Below are 17511 nucleotides of genomic sequence, written 5' to 3' on the forward strand. Positions count from 1 at the left end.
CCACTACAGGAGATAGCTTCTAGATGAAGCGGGCTCTCCTTGAACTGTACAAGTCTCAGTTGTGGTGTATCGTCGACGTGAATTGTAGTCGGAGTCGCCGACAAGTAGCGAGTCTTCGTGAGGATAGCGAAGAAACAGCGGAGTGCCAGCGTTGCGTGGAGCTAGTGCTGAACTGCTGTGTGCCGAATTTGTTGTCTACTGTAGAAGCAGCGTTGTATCCTTTTGTGTTAGCCAATTGTGAGAAGTAGTAAAGCGAGAAGAGACAGTGAGAAGTTCAGCCATTGGTGAGATTCCCTCTCCTGCTGGATTCTGTCTAACCGCTTCGTGTGCTGTGGACGATTACTACTTGTGGGCTACTGTATACTGTAGTGCGCTGTCCTGTGTTCGCCTCGGCTGTAAACATTTGTCGTTTGTATACTCGCCGTCTTTGTATTAGTGTCTTCGTGTAAATAAACGTCTTGTTTTCTACTGAGGCCTGCTGCTTGTGTACTCACACCATACACCCACTATCAAAAAAACCCGGCGGTGGATGGAAATCCGTAACAATATTATACATACGTAAATGCAATGTGTTATCATTGAGTTTGAACTATCATGTCTTTTTTGTATATTTATTAGTGGGACTTATATTTCGAAATCTATTATTTCATGTTATTGTATTATTATTTCTGTTGCATGTATTATTTCTGTTCTGAAAAATAAAAATATTTTTCAGAACATGGTTTTATTTTGGCATCAGTGGTGGTCCACCAGGTAGTGTGATTAAAATCAATGTGATGAATTTAAATCGGCAAGGAAAATTGTATTTTCATGGTATGAAACCAGTTTTCAAAACAGTGCCCTCCAAAGAAGGATGGAAACGAATACCTGGAAAAGTTGATTTTAGGGTAAGTTACAATTATAATTTAAAAATAGTTTTTTTTTCCCAAAATTGAATGAGTAGCATTAATTATAAATACTGATTCATATAAAAGTTTTCAGTTTTAACTTATTAATAAAATGTGATTTTCATTTTTAATTCAATATCTTTATCTAAAACCTGTTTAATTAATTTTATATTTTATTTATTTTTAACATTCTCTTTATACAAGGAAAAGAATAAGGAGGAGGGCAAAATCAGGTTTTTTTTTTTTTTTTTTTTTTTTTTTTAAACTTTCATAAATTTTTGAAACAGTCAGGGGAAAAAAAAGTAAAAAATGGGTTGCTATCTGCATTAGTTTTTTAAATTTTTTATTTTAAATTGATGTAGGTATTCTTAAGATATAGCTCCAATGATGTTGGGATGTTAATTAATATCATGGAACGTTTTCAGTGAAATGTACAAGAATTTAAGATTTTATAAGTTCAGATAATGATAATATGTTTTAAAATCTTATTTAAAAAATATGAGCATTTAAAAAAAATATGATGTGAATGTCTTGAAGGCTACTGAGAAATTATATTTTAAAGATGAAAACACCATGTTAGTTTGTTGAAAATTTTTTAATAAATTTTATTTGTTGTATTTCAAATTTACAGAATTATTGATTTAATTTTTTCAGTGTGCAACTGACGGTAACTTTATTATCACTTTCTGTCACACACTGCCTTTGGAACAAGATTCTATGACTTATTTTGCTTTTACATATCCATTTTCATATACTGAATGTCAAAATATGCTTGATGATATTGATAATAAAGTGGGATCATCTTTGTATATATCAAAAAATAAGTAAGTATTCAGATTTTAATGTTTATAATGATCTGATCTGTGTAAAGTAGGTATTACCCCACTCCCTCTGATGCTGCTTTACTTTTTATTAATGCTTTTTTTAATCACTTATCTTAAACTTTAATCAATTATCTATCTATCTATATATATATATATATATTGCTTTGTTAGACTGAGGCAATGTGAATTTTTCTTCTTCTCTTCTATAATATACTACAATGAATTGGAATCTGTCCAGTTTAGTGTATTGCTCTCTGTTGCATGTTGCTCAGGATATTTATAATTTTTTTTTTTTTGAAATAAACAGATAAGCATGAGAAGTTTCAGAAAAATCTTTTAAGTTATCTTATGAATTGCCCAAAATTAATTTTTTCTTTATACTAATAATTAATTCTCTTGCTTCTTCATTGTAGTTTACATATTGATTTTTTTTTGTCTGATATGAAATAGTGACAATAAATTTTTTCGAATTTTTAAATGTCAATGAACTTTTTTGAAAGAACACTTATTATTTAGAAGTGCCGGCGTCTTGGCATAGGGATCAGTGCGTCTTCCCCGTGATCTGGGCGTCCCGGTTCGGGCGTGGTTATTCTTCTTCTGTGTTCTCTCTGTGAGGTGTGAGAATATTCCTCCCTGTAAAAAAGGGTTGTGCAAGCGAATGTGACACATGAAGTAGCTAAGTCGTACTCTTGGCTTTAGTTGGTGCTACTGAAAAAACAAGAGACGCTCACTCGGCTTAAATCACTGCTAATCGGCTTGTAAAGTGCCATAAGTCACAACAACACACAACACATTATTTAGAAGTTGGATGAAAAGTAATATTTGATAGGATAAGAGATATTATGTAATAGAGAATAAAATGCCTTAATTTTTATATGAGAAAATTTTATATTATTATATTGCAACCATATCTTCTTCTTTTTTTTATTTCCAAAAACTGAAAAAGAATTTAATTTTGAACTTCCAAATTTTTTTTCAATGATCTTAATATCTGTTTATTTAAAGAAAATGCCAAGATTTACCTGATTTTCATTTTACAAGTATTACTTTCTGTAGCTGAAAGATAAATATTTTCATTCTTTTAAAATTTTAATAATAAAAGTATTTTTATTTATTTTCTTGTTTTAATTTGGAAGACTTTTATTTTTTAGTAAATTTTTTTTTACTGATTGAATGACATCTACATAATTTGTTTTAAAATATGCTTTGATGTTGGTTTTCCGAACCATTTTGTTAATTAATTATGTCTTTAACTACATAGGTTTTGATATGCATATTTCCATTGCTTACGTTTTTACCTTTTTAAAATTTGTATTTACGTAATTTAGTAATTAGTATACAAATTTGTTTACCTATTGTTAAATTTATATATTTATTTCATTTGAAGTAAGTAAGTTTTCACATAAGAACTTTTATGTAATTAATTAGTTTTTAATTAATAAATTGAATTGAAAAATTATTTTTTTCTATTTCTTGTTCTAGTTTATTTCAATTTAGATAATTGTAATTCAAAAAGATTATTTTAAAGAATTTACTATTTTCTATTCATTGTAATTATGCTTTTAACATACCTGTATGATTCTTTTTATTTCAGTAAGCCTCCTGATAATGCTGTATATTACTGCCGAGAACTTGTGTGTTATTCTTTGGGAGGAAATAAAATTGAATTGTTAACTGTAACTTCTTGCAAAGGCCTCACAATGGAAAGAGAAAACAAATTGCCAGATTTATTTCCAGAAGTTTCAAAACCTAGATGCCATACTTTTAAAAATAAGAAGGTAAAATTTGAATGCACTAGTTTCTTTTGGTGATAGAATTTTTAAGAATTGAATATAATTTGAAAAGTAAGATGAAATTGTTTCTAATTTAAATGATTTTTTTTTCTATATATTGGCTGTTACTTTTGTAAAACTTTTCTATTTTCTTATTATAAGTATTGAAATAATATTCTTGTACTATGATTTATTTAAAATCATTGTATTTTCACAGTAAAATGTGATATACACATACATGACAATAAGTGTCCAGTTCATCTTTATAAAATGATTAAAAATAATATTTTAATTTCAAGCTTTGCTGCATTTTTTTAAAAATTTTTAGTACAATTCTACAGATGGTTGCTTGAAGTTACATTTTAATAAAGTTTTTGATGAGTTCATAAAAATGACAGTTAAAATAATCTTAATCTGTTGCCTAATTGCTTATCAAATTTAGTAGTATTTCTGTTTATTTCATTTTTGAAAATTTAACTGATAGCATTTAAACATATAAAATGGATAGCATTTAAACATGCAAATAAAAAACATTTTTTTAAAAATTGATACCATTTAACAGTTATATGGATGAATTAAGTAATGAACAGATTATTACATTATTTCATTTAGCATTATAAATTTATGATATTATTTCATTTAGCATTATGAATTTATGACATTATTTCATTTAGCATTACTTCCATATGCCTTTTGATGCAATATTTTTCTTATAAATTCTTTATTAAAGATTTCTACAATTTTTACATTTTTACATATGAAGCATACAAAGAGAGTATTGTAATTCAAAAAAATTCATTACTCAAGGTTATTACGAATCTTCACATTTCTGATCTTCCTGAGTTTGATAAACACTCTTTTGGAATTATGTCTGTCTGTCTGTAAACATGATAATTCAGAAATTCTTTGAAGATATCAATATGCTTGATAGTTCTGAATGAAAGTTAATGTGATTGTGAAAGTGATAAAATTTGATATATTTTAGATTTAACTTCTAAAATGTATATCTGCATAAAGTATGTAATATAAAGTATAAAATGTATATCCACATACATATGGAAACAAATCCATCAATAAATTTACTATATGTCAGTCTGTATTTTCACAAGTATATAAATGTAATAACTCAAAAAAAAAAAAAAATGCATGGCTTAAGAATATGAAAATTGGTATATGTTTTTGTGATTATAATTATAATTCTTTGTCAAATTTTAGTTTTAATTGATTGGAAAAAAAGATTCCAAAATCTGCATCGAATTTTTTATCATATTTTCTTTTTCTGTCATTAAAATTATGGTTAAAGTTTGCTTCCTTTTATGCATTAAATACATTATCATCAAAGAAAATTTTCAGTTCTCTATAGTTTAATGTATATACTTTTAAAAATATGTTTTTTAAACTTTAGTCATCTAATGAAGTGATTACTGTTTAACTTGATAAGTTGTGTTTAATGTCATGTTTTTTTTGTGTGTGTGTTTCAGCTTCAAATAAATACATTTTACAAAATAATAGCAAACATTAGCTTTGTTTTATAATTACGGATCTTTATTTTTATTTTACAATTATTGTAATTCAGATTTCTTTTTGTTTAAGCATTTTGATTAAGAAGAAATAAAAACAAACTTTTAATAAAATTTATTATGGGAAAAATGAAATATTCAGCTATTTTAAATGATTTTTTAATATTTTCTTGACATTGCGAGAAATCTGGTTTCTTTTTCAAATTATTTAATTTAATTTTTCAAAGTATCATGTTATTCTTTCATATAATATGTATAATAACTTAGTTTTTTTTATAACTTTTCTCCCCTGTAAATTTTTATTGTTAAATTTGGCCATGGGTGGATATTTAACTTAAAGCACATAATATTAAATTACTTTATTTTGAATGTAAGTCTTGGAAAAGACAATTCTTGAAAAGATTAAAGTATTCATGCATAAATTTCAATTTGCATTAACTTTATGTTTTTTTTAATAATATCAAACAACAAATGTGAAATTTTAAATAGTCGTACATTCCATATTAATTGTTTAACAGACTGCAAACTGATATTCTGATGAACAAACTGATTTTTAGAGGTAACTAGTTGAGTATTAACATATGTAGTTCTCAGCTCATTATTGCTATTTTTGAATTACATTAGACTTGGTGAAAGAAATGTCCCATTCAATTATTTTTGCATTTAAAAAAAAGCCATAATAGTTTAATCAAGATTTTTTCACTTTTAAAGATATATTCATATTTTTTCATGCACACAATCAGTATAAAGACAATATTTAATTATATCTTTAAATCTTCAGCTAATGTATATTTTATTATAACATCTAAACTTAATCCATAGTTGTTTGTATCAGTTTTTAACTGGTTGAAATTAGAATTTTTTTTTGTTATCTGCCAGCTGTTGTATGAAACCTGCAATATGTACAAATTTGACATTTGCATCACAAAACCTAGCATATGCAAATATAAAAGTATTTATTAATGTACAAAAACTATGTATGTAAAACAATTAATGTAATGTTTTTATTAATGTCTTAACTAAATTTTGCTTTACTTACAGATTGTGTTCATTAGCAGTCGTGTTCATCCTGGTGAGACTCCATCAAGTTTTGTATTCAATGGAATGCTGCACTATCTATTGGGGTCAAAAGATAGCACTGCTAATCGCTTGAGGAATCTTTTTGTCTTCAAGCTCATACCCATGTTAAATCCAGATGGTGTATTGAATGGTCATTATCGAGCTGACATCCAGGGCTTGAATCTGAATCGCATCTATATGGTTGCTGATTTCAAGCATCATCCTTCCATATATGCTGCACGTACATTACTTCTTCATTACCACACATTCTATTCTGGCACAATTGACATGTCTCTTGCAAATAAAAATAATCTGAAAAAGTCAAAACACAATAGTCAAATGAAAGGCAATCTATCTCAAAATCAGATTGGGAAGAGCTTGAACTCAAAGAAATTATCAAAAGATATGGCAAATCAAATACAAAAGAAAACATATTTGAGAAAACATTCATTACATACATGTGAAACCATTACTAGAAATCTCAATTTTTTGTCATCAGTTCCTGTGGTTTTGCCTCTGATGAAAAATACAAATCCTACATCTGAATCTAATAGCATTCAAAGCCAAGATGGTCTTCCTAGACCATTTCAGTTTCCTTCAGAAACAGTTCAAAACCTACCCATGGAAGGTGTGAAGGATACAAAGAGCTCCCCTAATTTGTGTCATGAGTGCAAGTTATCTGATTTTCCATCCAAAAAGGTTTATTTATGTCTGTGTTTCTTTTTTAATTCCACATGACAATAGAAATAAAATGATTTTCATGCAAAGAAATATATCGTTGAAAGCTTGAGTTTAACTGAAAAGTGTTGTATTCATAAATATTATTATTTATTATGAAATTGATCGAGGATGAATATTCCCTTTTAATTATTAAAACTTTATTTCTGTTTATTAATAATTTATTATTATGCTTGCAAAAATAAATGTAGGGAGATAGTTGCTTTGCATTAAATTGTGAATTTATAAGTTTTTCTTTACAAGAGAATAAAATGAAAATAGAATTTCACTTATTTTTCATGATCTTAAGACTTTTGGTTAGGTTACTGTTGAGATATAAATTTTGCCTGCTTGTAAGGGAAAATGTTGATTCTGTTTTACAAATTTATTTCTTTCCCATTTGGTTATGTCATAATATGTATTTTTTATAATTTTATTCTGAAGCAATTTTGAACAATAATTAAGTGCAACTTTACATTTTTTTTGTATTAAAAAGTATAAAATTTTGGCAAAAAAAAAAAAAAAAAAAAGAGAGAGAGAGAGAGAGAATAAACATAGGATTTTGTTATTTAATAGAATTTTTAATTTGATGAATTAGAAACTTTTATGCTAAAAATGATTATAGCCTTTTGGAGTAAGAAGTTAATATCTAAATTTGAGTTTTATTAATCTTATATAATAGCTTTATGTTATTTTTTTTATGTATTCAATATATTTATTGAGTTATCTCTTAACATTCAAATCATTTTAAATTCATTTAAAAGTAATTAACTTTTGTTAGCTATAATTACTGAATACATACCTGTTATTTTAGCCTGCAATTCTTTCTTGTATGGATATTTACTTGAAATAGCAAGTGTATCCACCCTAGATCACCTTGGAAAGTGACCTTTCATGCAACTGCATTGAACCCAGTGATGCAGATGATTCTTCTTCATTTGATTGTGAGGCACGACTTGGAGAGGGTGATGCTTCCAAACTCTTGAAAGACGTTCCTTGCTTGAAACCTGAAGAGAGTGGAATTGCCTACTACTTTGATCTTCATGGCCATGCATCCAAGAGAGGTTGTTTTATTTATGGGAACTATTTTCCTGATATTGACAAAATGGTAAAGTTTTTAATTCTATAATTTTACAGAACTTCTTCTTTAATTTTTATATTCTAGGTATATTATTTCTTCAATTATTATTTTTTACAATTTTTTTCTACTCTTGGAATATGAAATTTTATTATCTTATTTAGATATTTATATGTATTTGTATATGATAACGTCTTTTCTTGAGCATAAATATGCTTAATGCCTTTTTTGTTTTATTTCCATTACTTCCAATGTATTTGTTTAAACATATAATTAGGAAGAAATGAAAATAGCTCTTTATGGTGTCTATAATTCAAAACTCTAATAACATAATTTTCTTGAGAATATAATGTTAATTCTATTAAAATATTTCATTTTTAAACCCCCAAGATACAAATTTCTAATTTAGTTCTTTTATAATGATAATACTTGGCTCAGACGAAGAATATGCAGACTAAATGCAGAAAAAATATGAAAGTAAAGATGAAACATTATAAAAAAAAGATGCTGTGAAGAATCCGATTAAAATTTCGATTTTCCCCATGCATTACCCATTATATATACATGTATGATATGTACGTGTTTTGGAGAAACAATGATCATATATATTTATTATCACAGTGTTCAATTAATTCCTCACATCATTTACGATCTATCGATTTCCTTACTCCTGCATTATTGTGCTTGCTTACTTGTATGATTGCTCTACATCAGGAATTGATATGAACCTGAAGAATTTGCATCTTGAGCTACAAAGGTTAGATTTTAAAGGACTTAATATTTGTAGAATTTAAGAAAAATGTAATTAAATGCTATTATTGTCAACAGTATAAGTAAAGTTATCTGAAATTGTGAATCGGTGAAATCTTTATATTTGCATGAACTTCTTCAACCATCAATCTACACTATACCTAAAATAAAACTTTGGGGAAGAGGGGAAACAAATAAAAGATGAATAATTGGCTAGAAATAATAAGGTTTTGTTAAAAGATTTATTTTTTACATGTATGCATACACAAACATACTCACTAGCAAAGATTTATTTTTTAATGCCATATTTAAAAACACAAAACATGCAAACAATGTTTCAGTGTTTGTAATAAAAAACAATTTCTTGCACTAAGGTTTTATATATATATGCAATATGAAAATTTATCCTGAAATCTTTACAATTGTCTTGTAACAAATATTTAAAACACGAATATATGTAACCATCATGAACGTATGATATCAGCAGTTGTTTAATTCCGAAGCTGCTTGCGAGTTGATGATTCAACAATAGCTTATTTATGAAAAAAAAAAAAAAAATGTTTAAGTCATTAATAAATTGAAATCCATAATGGAGTTTTTATTAAAAAATACTATGAGTTTCAAACTTTTGATCTAGAAGAATATCATACACAAGATTTAAAATAGTTCATGAATAAATGCACTTCATGTCAAAGAACTGATGTAGATTGATTACAGCATTGGCTTGACACTTCGTTGGCGTGGTAGAAGATGTTATTAAAAAACTAGTTAAAATGGATGTTGATCCACAAGAAGCCTTTTGCTATTAAAAAAAAATGTCTCACCTGCTCCAAAAAAAAAAAAAAAAATATTAAAGTAAACCTTTATCTTTTTGGGAAACTATCCTTTTTAGAAATGAGTCACTATTTAATATTCATGATCTTGAGTGTTACGGTATGAAAAAAATAAATAAATAAACATATTTAAACTAAAAATTTATGTGATGTTTTCAAAAGGGAGATGGAGGCATTTATGTATAGGGGGTATAAGTGTATTACTGGTCTCAACAATTTATTTTTTATAAAAGGAAATATGGATAGTTACATATATGTGAACATTTTAAAACAAAACATTATACTTAGGACAAAACATCAACCACATTAAACCCTTGAAACCACATTTGTTTTACAGCTGGACAAAATCCTGAACTTACCTCCATGTTTTGTCAAGAATTATGTTTGTCATGTTAAGTAGAACTTCATAGCAACTAAGTTGTGTCCCGTTTTAAACCTTATTGAACATCAAGAAAAAATTAGTCATTAATGCAAAAAAAAAAAAAAAGACATTAAGAACATTGGGTGAACTAAAATGTAAAATGTACCATTCAGGATATTTGGAACAACTCTGTCTGAAACAACAATTGCAGTAACCTCATATGTTTTATACTACCAGGGTTGATGGGAATAATAAAGGCCACAGGCTACCCTTTAGATATAATTTGGATTAAATAGATTTCAATTTAAATTCTAGAAATAATTGTACAGAAGCACTTTGTGCTCCTCACTAGCTCAATAGTTAGTTTCAAATGTATTAACTAACTATTTTGATATTTATCTTCTTCATATTATTAACTAGCCGTCTTTGGCGACCAGCCGGTTCGCCAATCTTAATGCTCATTAAAGTTTTAATGATTAAATATTTTATGTAACTCCTATTTTAATAGCTTCTTCATCAAAATATATTAAAGCTTCAAATTTCGGTAGTCATATAACTTGCTCATAATATTATTAAGGTCTTCAGCCGTAATATAATATGCATCTCTCTGATTTTCTTTTAGTTCCCGTAGAATTTATGCTTTAAGTTAAAGGGGAAATGATTAGAGTTCAATTGTTATAAGAACATTTTTTTTGCTGAAGCGAAGTATTTTTTTTAAACATGAGTACCGAAAACAGTCGCTGAGTATTTAAACCTTATGGGCACTAAAGAATGTCATTCTTAATTTATATAATGTTCACGCGAATGTCGCTTAACGCCAAACTTGGCAATGTTAAAATTACGGCAACCCCTTTACCCGCCCTTCCGGTCGAGTCTTTCAGGAGTTCATTAGAACGTTGACCCGCATCGGCTCCCGCAGAAGCTGTGTACAACTTCAGTTTGTAAGGCTTAACAAAGCCAACCGCAATGCAATACCGCAATCAGCCATGTATGATATGATCTACTCACCGCTAAAGGAGTATATATAGTGAAAATAAAGAAGTTCAAGCAAAAGTACAGTCCACTGCTCATTTCGAATCACCATATTTATGGTCCGTCGAGCCGGAGGAATTACTAGTAAAAGTAATCATGGCTGATGATCAACGAGCAAAAATCATATCTCTTAACAGAAAAAGAGGTAGTATAAAATCCTCTTTAACAAAGCTGAACTCTTTTATCGAAACGAATGATTCAAAGGACTCAATAGTGTATCAAACTAAACTGGATAATCTTCTCAGGATTAAACAAAACCTAGAACAGATTAAAGAAGAGTACTTCGTCACAGCCGAGGATTCCGAATTACAAGAATTGGAAGATTCGGTAGAAGAATTAGAAGAAGAGTGCGAAAGACTAGAGGTAAGCCTTAAGAAAATATTAGCCTCTAATAAGGAACTTTTATCTGCTTCGAACTGTAATTCTCATTCTAATGAAGCATCAAGCAAAACAGAAAACATTAGTTTCAGACTGCCTGAAATTCCGCTGCCTAAGTTTTCTGGTCATTACCAAGACTGGCAGAATTTTAAAATTCAATTTGAAAATATCATTGACAATAATGATAAATTAACTGAAAATCAAAAATTATATTATTTAAAATCAACTCTTAGTGGTGCAGCCGCAGAAATAGTGACAATAGAAGAGACCTATGCCAGTTTGAAAAATGCTCTGAAAGAACGTTTTGATAATAAACGCTTATGCGTTCAAAGTCATTTTAATGACATTTTAGCTTTAGAAATCCATGCATCCGATTCGGCAAAAGGTTTACGAGCTTTTTTGGACAATTGTATTAAACATGTTCGAGCTCTTAAAATTATGGGTTTAGAACTAAACTCTTTTTCTGAAGCATTATTGATTAATATTTTGATGAAAAAACTAGATAGAGAATCAAGAAGACAATTTGAACTTTCTTTGGTATCATCTAAATTACCTACATGGTGCGAATTCATTGAATTTTTAGAGAAAAGGTGTCTTGTCCTTGAAAACATTCAAACAAGTATTACCGCAAAATCAAAACCGCAACAAGAATCATACAAAAAATCTCATTCATTTTTTGTAGGAAATGATTCAAAGAAAGTGTGTGTCGCATGTAATAAGCCTTTACACCCTTTATTTAAATGTGAAGCATTTTTAAAATTAAATCCTGTGTCTAGATTGAATATGATCAAAAATACGCATTGTACTAATTGTTTATCGGATTCTCATAAAACGAATCATTGCCGCAACAATAACCGTTGTAAGATCTGTTCTGGCTTCCATAATAGCCTTCTTCACGTTGCTTCTTCTATAAGAAATAAAAAACAACAGCAACAAACCTCAACCAATAAATCTAGTGATCATCAAAATACTTCAGACTCTAACTCAAAAGCTTTAGTTAAAACAGAAATATCTCCTTCTCTCTGTTCGCAAGATCAACGAAAAACAAAAAATGCAAATGCATCTATTTTGCCTACTATTATTGTTTATATTAAAAACGCTGCTGGTCAGAAAATACCTTTACGAGGCATCTGTGACACTGGGTCTCAGAATTCATTTATCACTACAGAAGTCGCAAATAAATTAGCACTTAAAAAATATAAAAATAATATAACGATTTCCGGTATCAATGGAAAAACAAGTCAGTTACATTCAAAAGTGTTTGCAGAGATTTCAAATAGCGATGAATCATACATCACAATAGCTCAGTTGCTCGTCATTCCAAAAATTACTGAATGCATTCCTTCAATAAATAAAAACTTAGAAAACCAAAGTTTACCGGATGGATTCAATTTGGCCGATCCTATGCAAGGTCAAAGGGCAATTGATATATTACTTTCAGCTTCTTTCTTTTTTGATATATTAATGCCAGGGAAATATATTTCAGATAATCTGATTTTGTTGAATTCGCGTTTCGGATTTATTGCTAGCTCTGCAAAGGAAGGAGAGTCAGAATTTAATCATAATTTCTGTGGTCTTGTTACGGAGAATGATAACTTAGAAAAAATAATGGAACGATTTTGGCAAGTCGAAACATTACATGAAAATCAATTTTCTTTAAGTGAAGAATCAATTTATTGTGAGAAACATTTCAAGCAAACATACAAACGCAATGAGGAAGGTAGATATATTGTGGAAATGCCAATAAAGGAGAATCCCCCTGTGTTAGGTGAATCAAAACAAATAGCGCGAAATCGTCTAGACAGTTTAATTAAAAGGCTAAACAAAAACCCGCAAATGAAAAAGCTCTATTCTGAATTCATTGAGGAATATGCAGCTCTTGGTCACATGGAAAGAGTAATGGAAGATGAATTACCAGAAACTAATTATTTTTTACCTCATCATGGAGTCTACCGGGAAGGATCTACAAGCACCCCTCTAAGAGTAGTCTTCAATGCTAGCTCCCCTAGCTCTAATGGAATTTCATTAAATGATTTATTGTGTAAAGGTGATGTTGTTGAGGACATTTTTGAATTAATATTAAGGTTCAGGACACACAAGTTTGCCTTTACATTTGACATTCAAAAGATGTTTCGTCAGATTTTAGTTGTGCCACATCAAAGAGACTATTTACGAATTTTATGGTTTGATGAAAACTCTCATCAAGAAGTAACATTTAGATTAAAAACTGTGACATATGGCACTTCATGTGCACCTCATCTTGCCATACGCACCATTAAATAATTAGCTTTAGATGAAGCGTCGGACTTTCCGTTAGCATCGGAAATGGTTTTACGCGACCTTTACATGGATGATGGGATTACAGGCGCCCCGGATATCCAAACTGCTCAAATTCTACAACAACAGCTGATAAAAATGTTCGCAAGAGCAGGAATGTCCTTACATAAGTGGACTTCAACCTCACAAGAACTTTTAAATAGTTTTCCAACTTCTAATCATGAAAACAATTTTCCCATAGATGAGCAGGTCTTAAAGGCTCTTGGCATGCATTGGAAGCCTTTCGAGGATTTATTCATATTCACAGTCAAGTATGAAAATAAATCTATGCTCACGAAACGAACAGTTCTCTCAGTCGTTGCCAGACTCTACGACCCCTTGGGTCTGCTGGGACCAGTTATCTCTAAAATGAAGATTTTTCTCCAAAAATTGTGGTTGCAAAAACTTACATTTGACGACCCCCTTCCTCCAGCCATTGGTAAAGAGTGGAGTCATGTAGTTCAATCCCTTAGGGCTCTTGAGCTAGTAAAAATTCCGAGATGGATTTTAAATGAAAATCCTGTAAAATTAATTCTTCATTGTTTCTCAGACGCCAGTGAAACCGCATATGGAGCAGTTATTTATCTACAGTGCATCAGTGCCAATGATATAGTCACATCTAGACTTGTATGCAGCAAATCTCGAGTCTCCCCATTAAAGACTGTCTCCATTCCCAGATTGGAACTTTGTGGATGTCTTCTCGCCGCTCAACTACAGGCCAAGGTTGAAAAAGCTTTACATCTACAAATTGATAGCGCAGTGATGTACACAGATTCTACTATTTCCCTAGCCTGGATTCAAACACCACCACATCGTCTCAAGACATTTGTTGCAAATAGAGTGGGAAAAATACAACGACTGACGCAGAACAACAAATGACAGCATGTTTCCTCCACTTTAAACCCCGCAGATGTGATATCAAGAGGACTAGTTCCAGAACAACTGATTGACAACTATTTATGGTGGAATGGACCAACTTTCCTTCAAGAACTACCTGTTTCTGTGAACTGTGCTGACCAACAAATGATTGATGCATCTCAGGATTCTCAATTTTTATTGGAACTCAAGGACAATACCACTCACAATACCACTAACTTTTTCAAAATTAGTAATAAGTATAACAAATTAATACGTGTTTTCAGTTTTCTCCTCAGATTTCTAGGAAACTGCAGAAACAAGAAGATGAAGGGTTCACTCTCCTCAAAGGAAATCGAGGAAGCAGAATTTAAATTAATTTCCCTTGTACAACAAAATGTTCTTGCTGATGACTTCAAAAACTTAGCAAGTGGTAAACAGGTAAACCCTTCTAGCAAATTAAAAGGTTTATCACCTTTTTTAGATGAAGGTTCTAATGTAATTAGAGTAGGAGGCAGACTTAGAAATGCCGACATGCCATTTCAGGTAAAATTTCCTATTATCTTACCTAAAACTCATATCCTTACTAAATTAATTAGGCAAAGTATTCATCTTAAAAATTGTCATATTGGAGCCCAAACTTTACTTCATTTAACTAGACAGATGTATTGGCCCATTGGGGGCAGAGATATAGCTCGCAGTATTGTTCATAACTGTATTACTTGTTCCCGATATAATCCTCACCTGTCTATTCAAAAAATGGGTGATTTACCCGCAGAACGTTGTAATCCTTCGTTACCATTCAATATTACTGGAGTAGATTTCTGTGGTCCGTTTTTTATTAAAAATAAGTTTCAAAGAAAAGGACCTCTTCAAAAAATTTATGTCTCAATTTTTGTATGTTTTGTAACGAGAGCAGTACATTTTGAAATTGTTTCAGACTTAACATCAGATTCTTTCATAGCTGGCCTAAAAAGATTTATGTCACGAAGAGGCAGAATTTCTACTATTTTTACAGACAATGGTCGTAATTTTGTAGGTGCCCATAATGAGTTGAAAAGACTATACAAGATAGTTAGTAATCCAGATAATGTGTTGGCAGATTATTTAAGCTCAGAAAAAATTAATTGGAATTTCATTCCCCCCTTATCGGCTCACTTCGGTGGAATTTGGGAGGGAGGAGTTAAGTCCTTTAAATTTCATTTCTTAAGAGCAGTAGGCAACCTAAAATTGACTTATGAAGAATTCCTAACGGTAGCAAATCAAATAGAAGGAATTTTAAATTCTCGACCTTTAACACCGCTTTCCTCAGATCCAAATGACTTGCAAGCTTTAACCCCCGCACATTTTTTAGTTGGTAGACCTATTTCCGCAATTGTTGAACCAAATTTAACAGATTTTTCTGATAATGCCTTGAAACGTTGGCAAAGGGTAACTAAAATAACCCAATATATTTGGTTTAGATGGCATAGAGATTACCTTAATCATTTACAGCAAAAGTCAAAATGGTACTTTCAAAAGGACAACATTAGTGTCGGTACCATGGTAGTAGTCAAAGACGACAATGTCCCTCTTAATTCTTGGTTGTTAGGACGTGTTGTCAAGGTTTTTTATGGTAAAGATAATATTATTCGAGTGTGCCTTGTTAAAACAGCCAAAGGGACTTATAAACGTCCAATTACGAAATTAGCCATATTGCCAATTGAAACCTAAATGTTCATTTATTTTTTGTTTATTGTATTGTCTTTGCATACTTATATATCTAGTAGTTTGAATTTAGTTATTCTGTAGTATTTAGTGTCTTCATTGTATTTTAATGTGTATTTGAACTTTATGTATATATTCTTTCATACTGAATTTAGCATTTGTTAATTTAACTTTCAATTTAAAATTTACTGTATTTTTATATGTATTGTGTGCAACGTCTTGGTGCTTTTGGGAGACATTGCACGGTCGGGCGGTATGTTCACGCGAATGTCGCTTAACGCCAAACTTGGCAATGTTAAAATTACGGCAACCCCTTTACCCGCCCTTCCGGTCGAGTCTTTCAGGAGTTCATTAGAACGTTGACCCGCATCGGCTTCCGCAGAAGCTGTGTACAACTTCAGTTTGTAAGGCTTAACAAAGCCAACCGCAATGCAATACCGCAATCAGCCATGTATGATATGATCTACTCACCGCAAAAGGAGTATATATAGTGAAAATAAAGAAGTTCAAGCAAAAGTACAGTCCACTGCTCATTTCAAATCACCATATAATATCTCAAGAAGTTTTCAACAAAATTTTCTCAAATTCATCATGAACAGATCGATTAATTGGCAATGTTTAGTTTTAAATGCATCAAACACTAAGAAAATAAAACGAATCGTTTGAAATAATCTGTCGAAAACAAGTTAAGCAATCAAAACCAAGTCCGTATCCGTCGAAAATAGTTGTCAACAATCAGAACACAATGCGCATGCATGAATTTCAACGCCAACTATGGTAACGCAAATGTGTGAATTTAACGCCATGCAGATTAGAAATTTTTAATTTCTTTTATTCTGTTTTATTTTTATTCAAAAGTACTTCAGAATGAATCTGGAAGATCGATTAATTAACAATGTTTAATTTTAAATGCATCAAACATTAAGAAAATAAATAGAATCGTTTGAAATAATCGGCCGAAAATTTGTTAAACCTAACCACTTTAGCGTGGGAAAATAAAACTGAAGCAAGCCTTACTCATTTGGTGGTTAGTTTTTAATTAATAATTAAAATTCTAATTAAAAATTAAAAAAAAAGAGATCCCCAGGTGCACATTCCCGACCTCCAAAGTATGAAGTGCCAAATTTGGTAGCTGTAGTTCGAACGGTCTGGCCTGTAGAGTGCCAACACACACACACGCGCACACACGCACACAATATGTACATTTGTCTTAAAGAATTTAAGAATTTGCCAATTTTCTTTTTCTTTTTCTTTTTTTTTAATAAAAGAGTTTGTGTGACAGAATAAACTTTTATGTAGTCATAGCAGTATGTACAAACTTTTTTTCATCCACTATATGAAGAATGAAATTATTTTATGACGGAGAATGATATTTTTGGAATTAAATGACTTTTAAAAATTCTGCATGAAATATTAATTTTT

The 17511-nt window shown here is 30.2% G+C and overlaps 1 protein-coding gene across 1 annotated transcript in view; it reads left to right on the forward strand.

Annotated features, from left to right (window-relative positions):
* The window catches only part of LOC129963989 (cytosolic carboxypeptidase-like protein 5), a 40717-nt gene that overhangs the window by 8810 nt on the left and 14396 nt on the right, over window positions 1-17511 (forward strand). Inside the window, exons 2-6 of the mRNA XM_056078633.1 lie at window positions 716-887; window positions 1542-1711; window positions 3306-3489; window positions 6045-6761; window positions 7651-7887. Of these exons, the coding sequence (XP_055934608.1) occupies window positions 716-887; window positions 1542-1711; window positions 3306-3489; window positions 6045-6761; window positions 7651-7887 (1480 nt within the window). The remainder of the gene's footprint in view (window positions 1-715; window positions 888-1541; window positions 1712-3305; window positions 3490-6044; window positions 6762-7650; window positions 7888-17511) is intronic.

Source organism: Argiope bruennichi, chromosome 3 (genome assembly GCF_947563725.1).
Source record: "Argiope bruennichi chromosome 3, qqArgBrue1.1, whole genome shotgun sequence".
Classification (NCBI taxonomy): domain Eukaryota; kingdom Metazoa; phylum Arthropoda; class Arachnida; order Araneae; family Araneidae; genus Argiope; species Argiope bruennichi.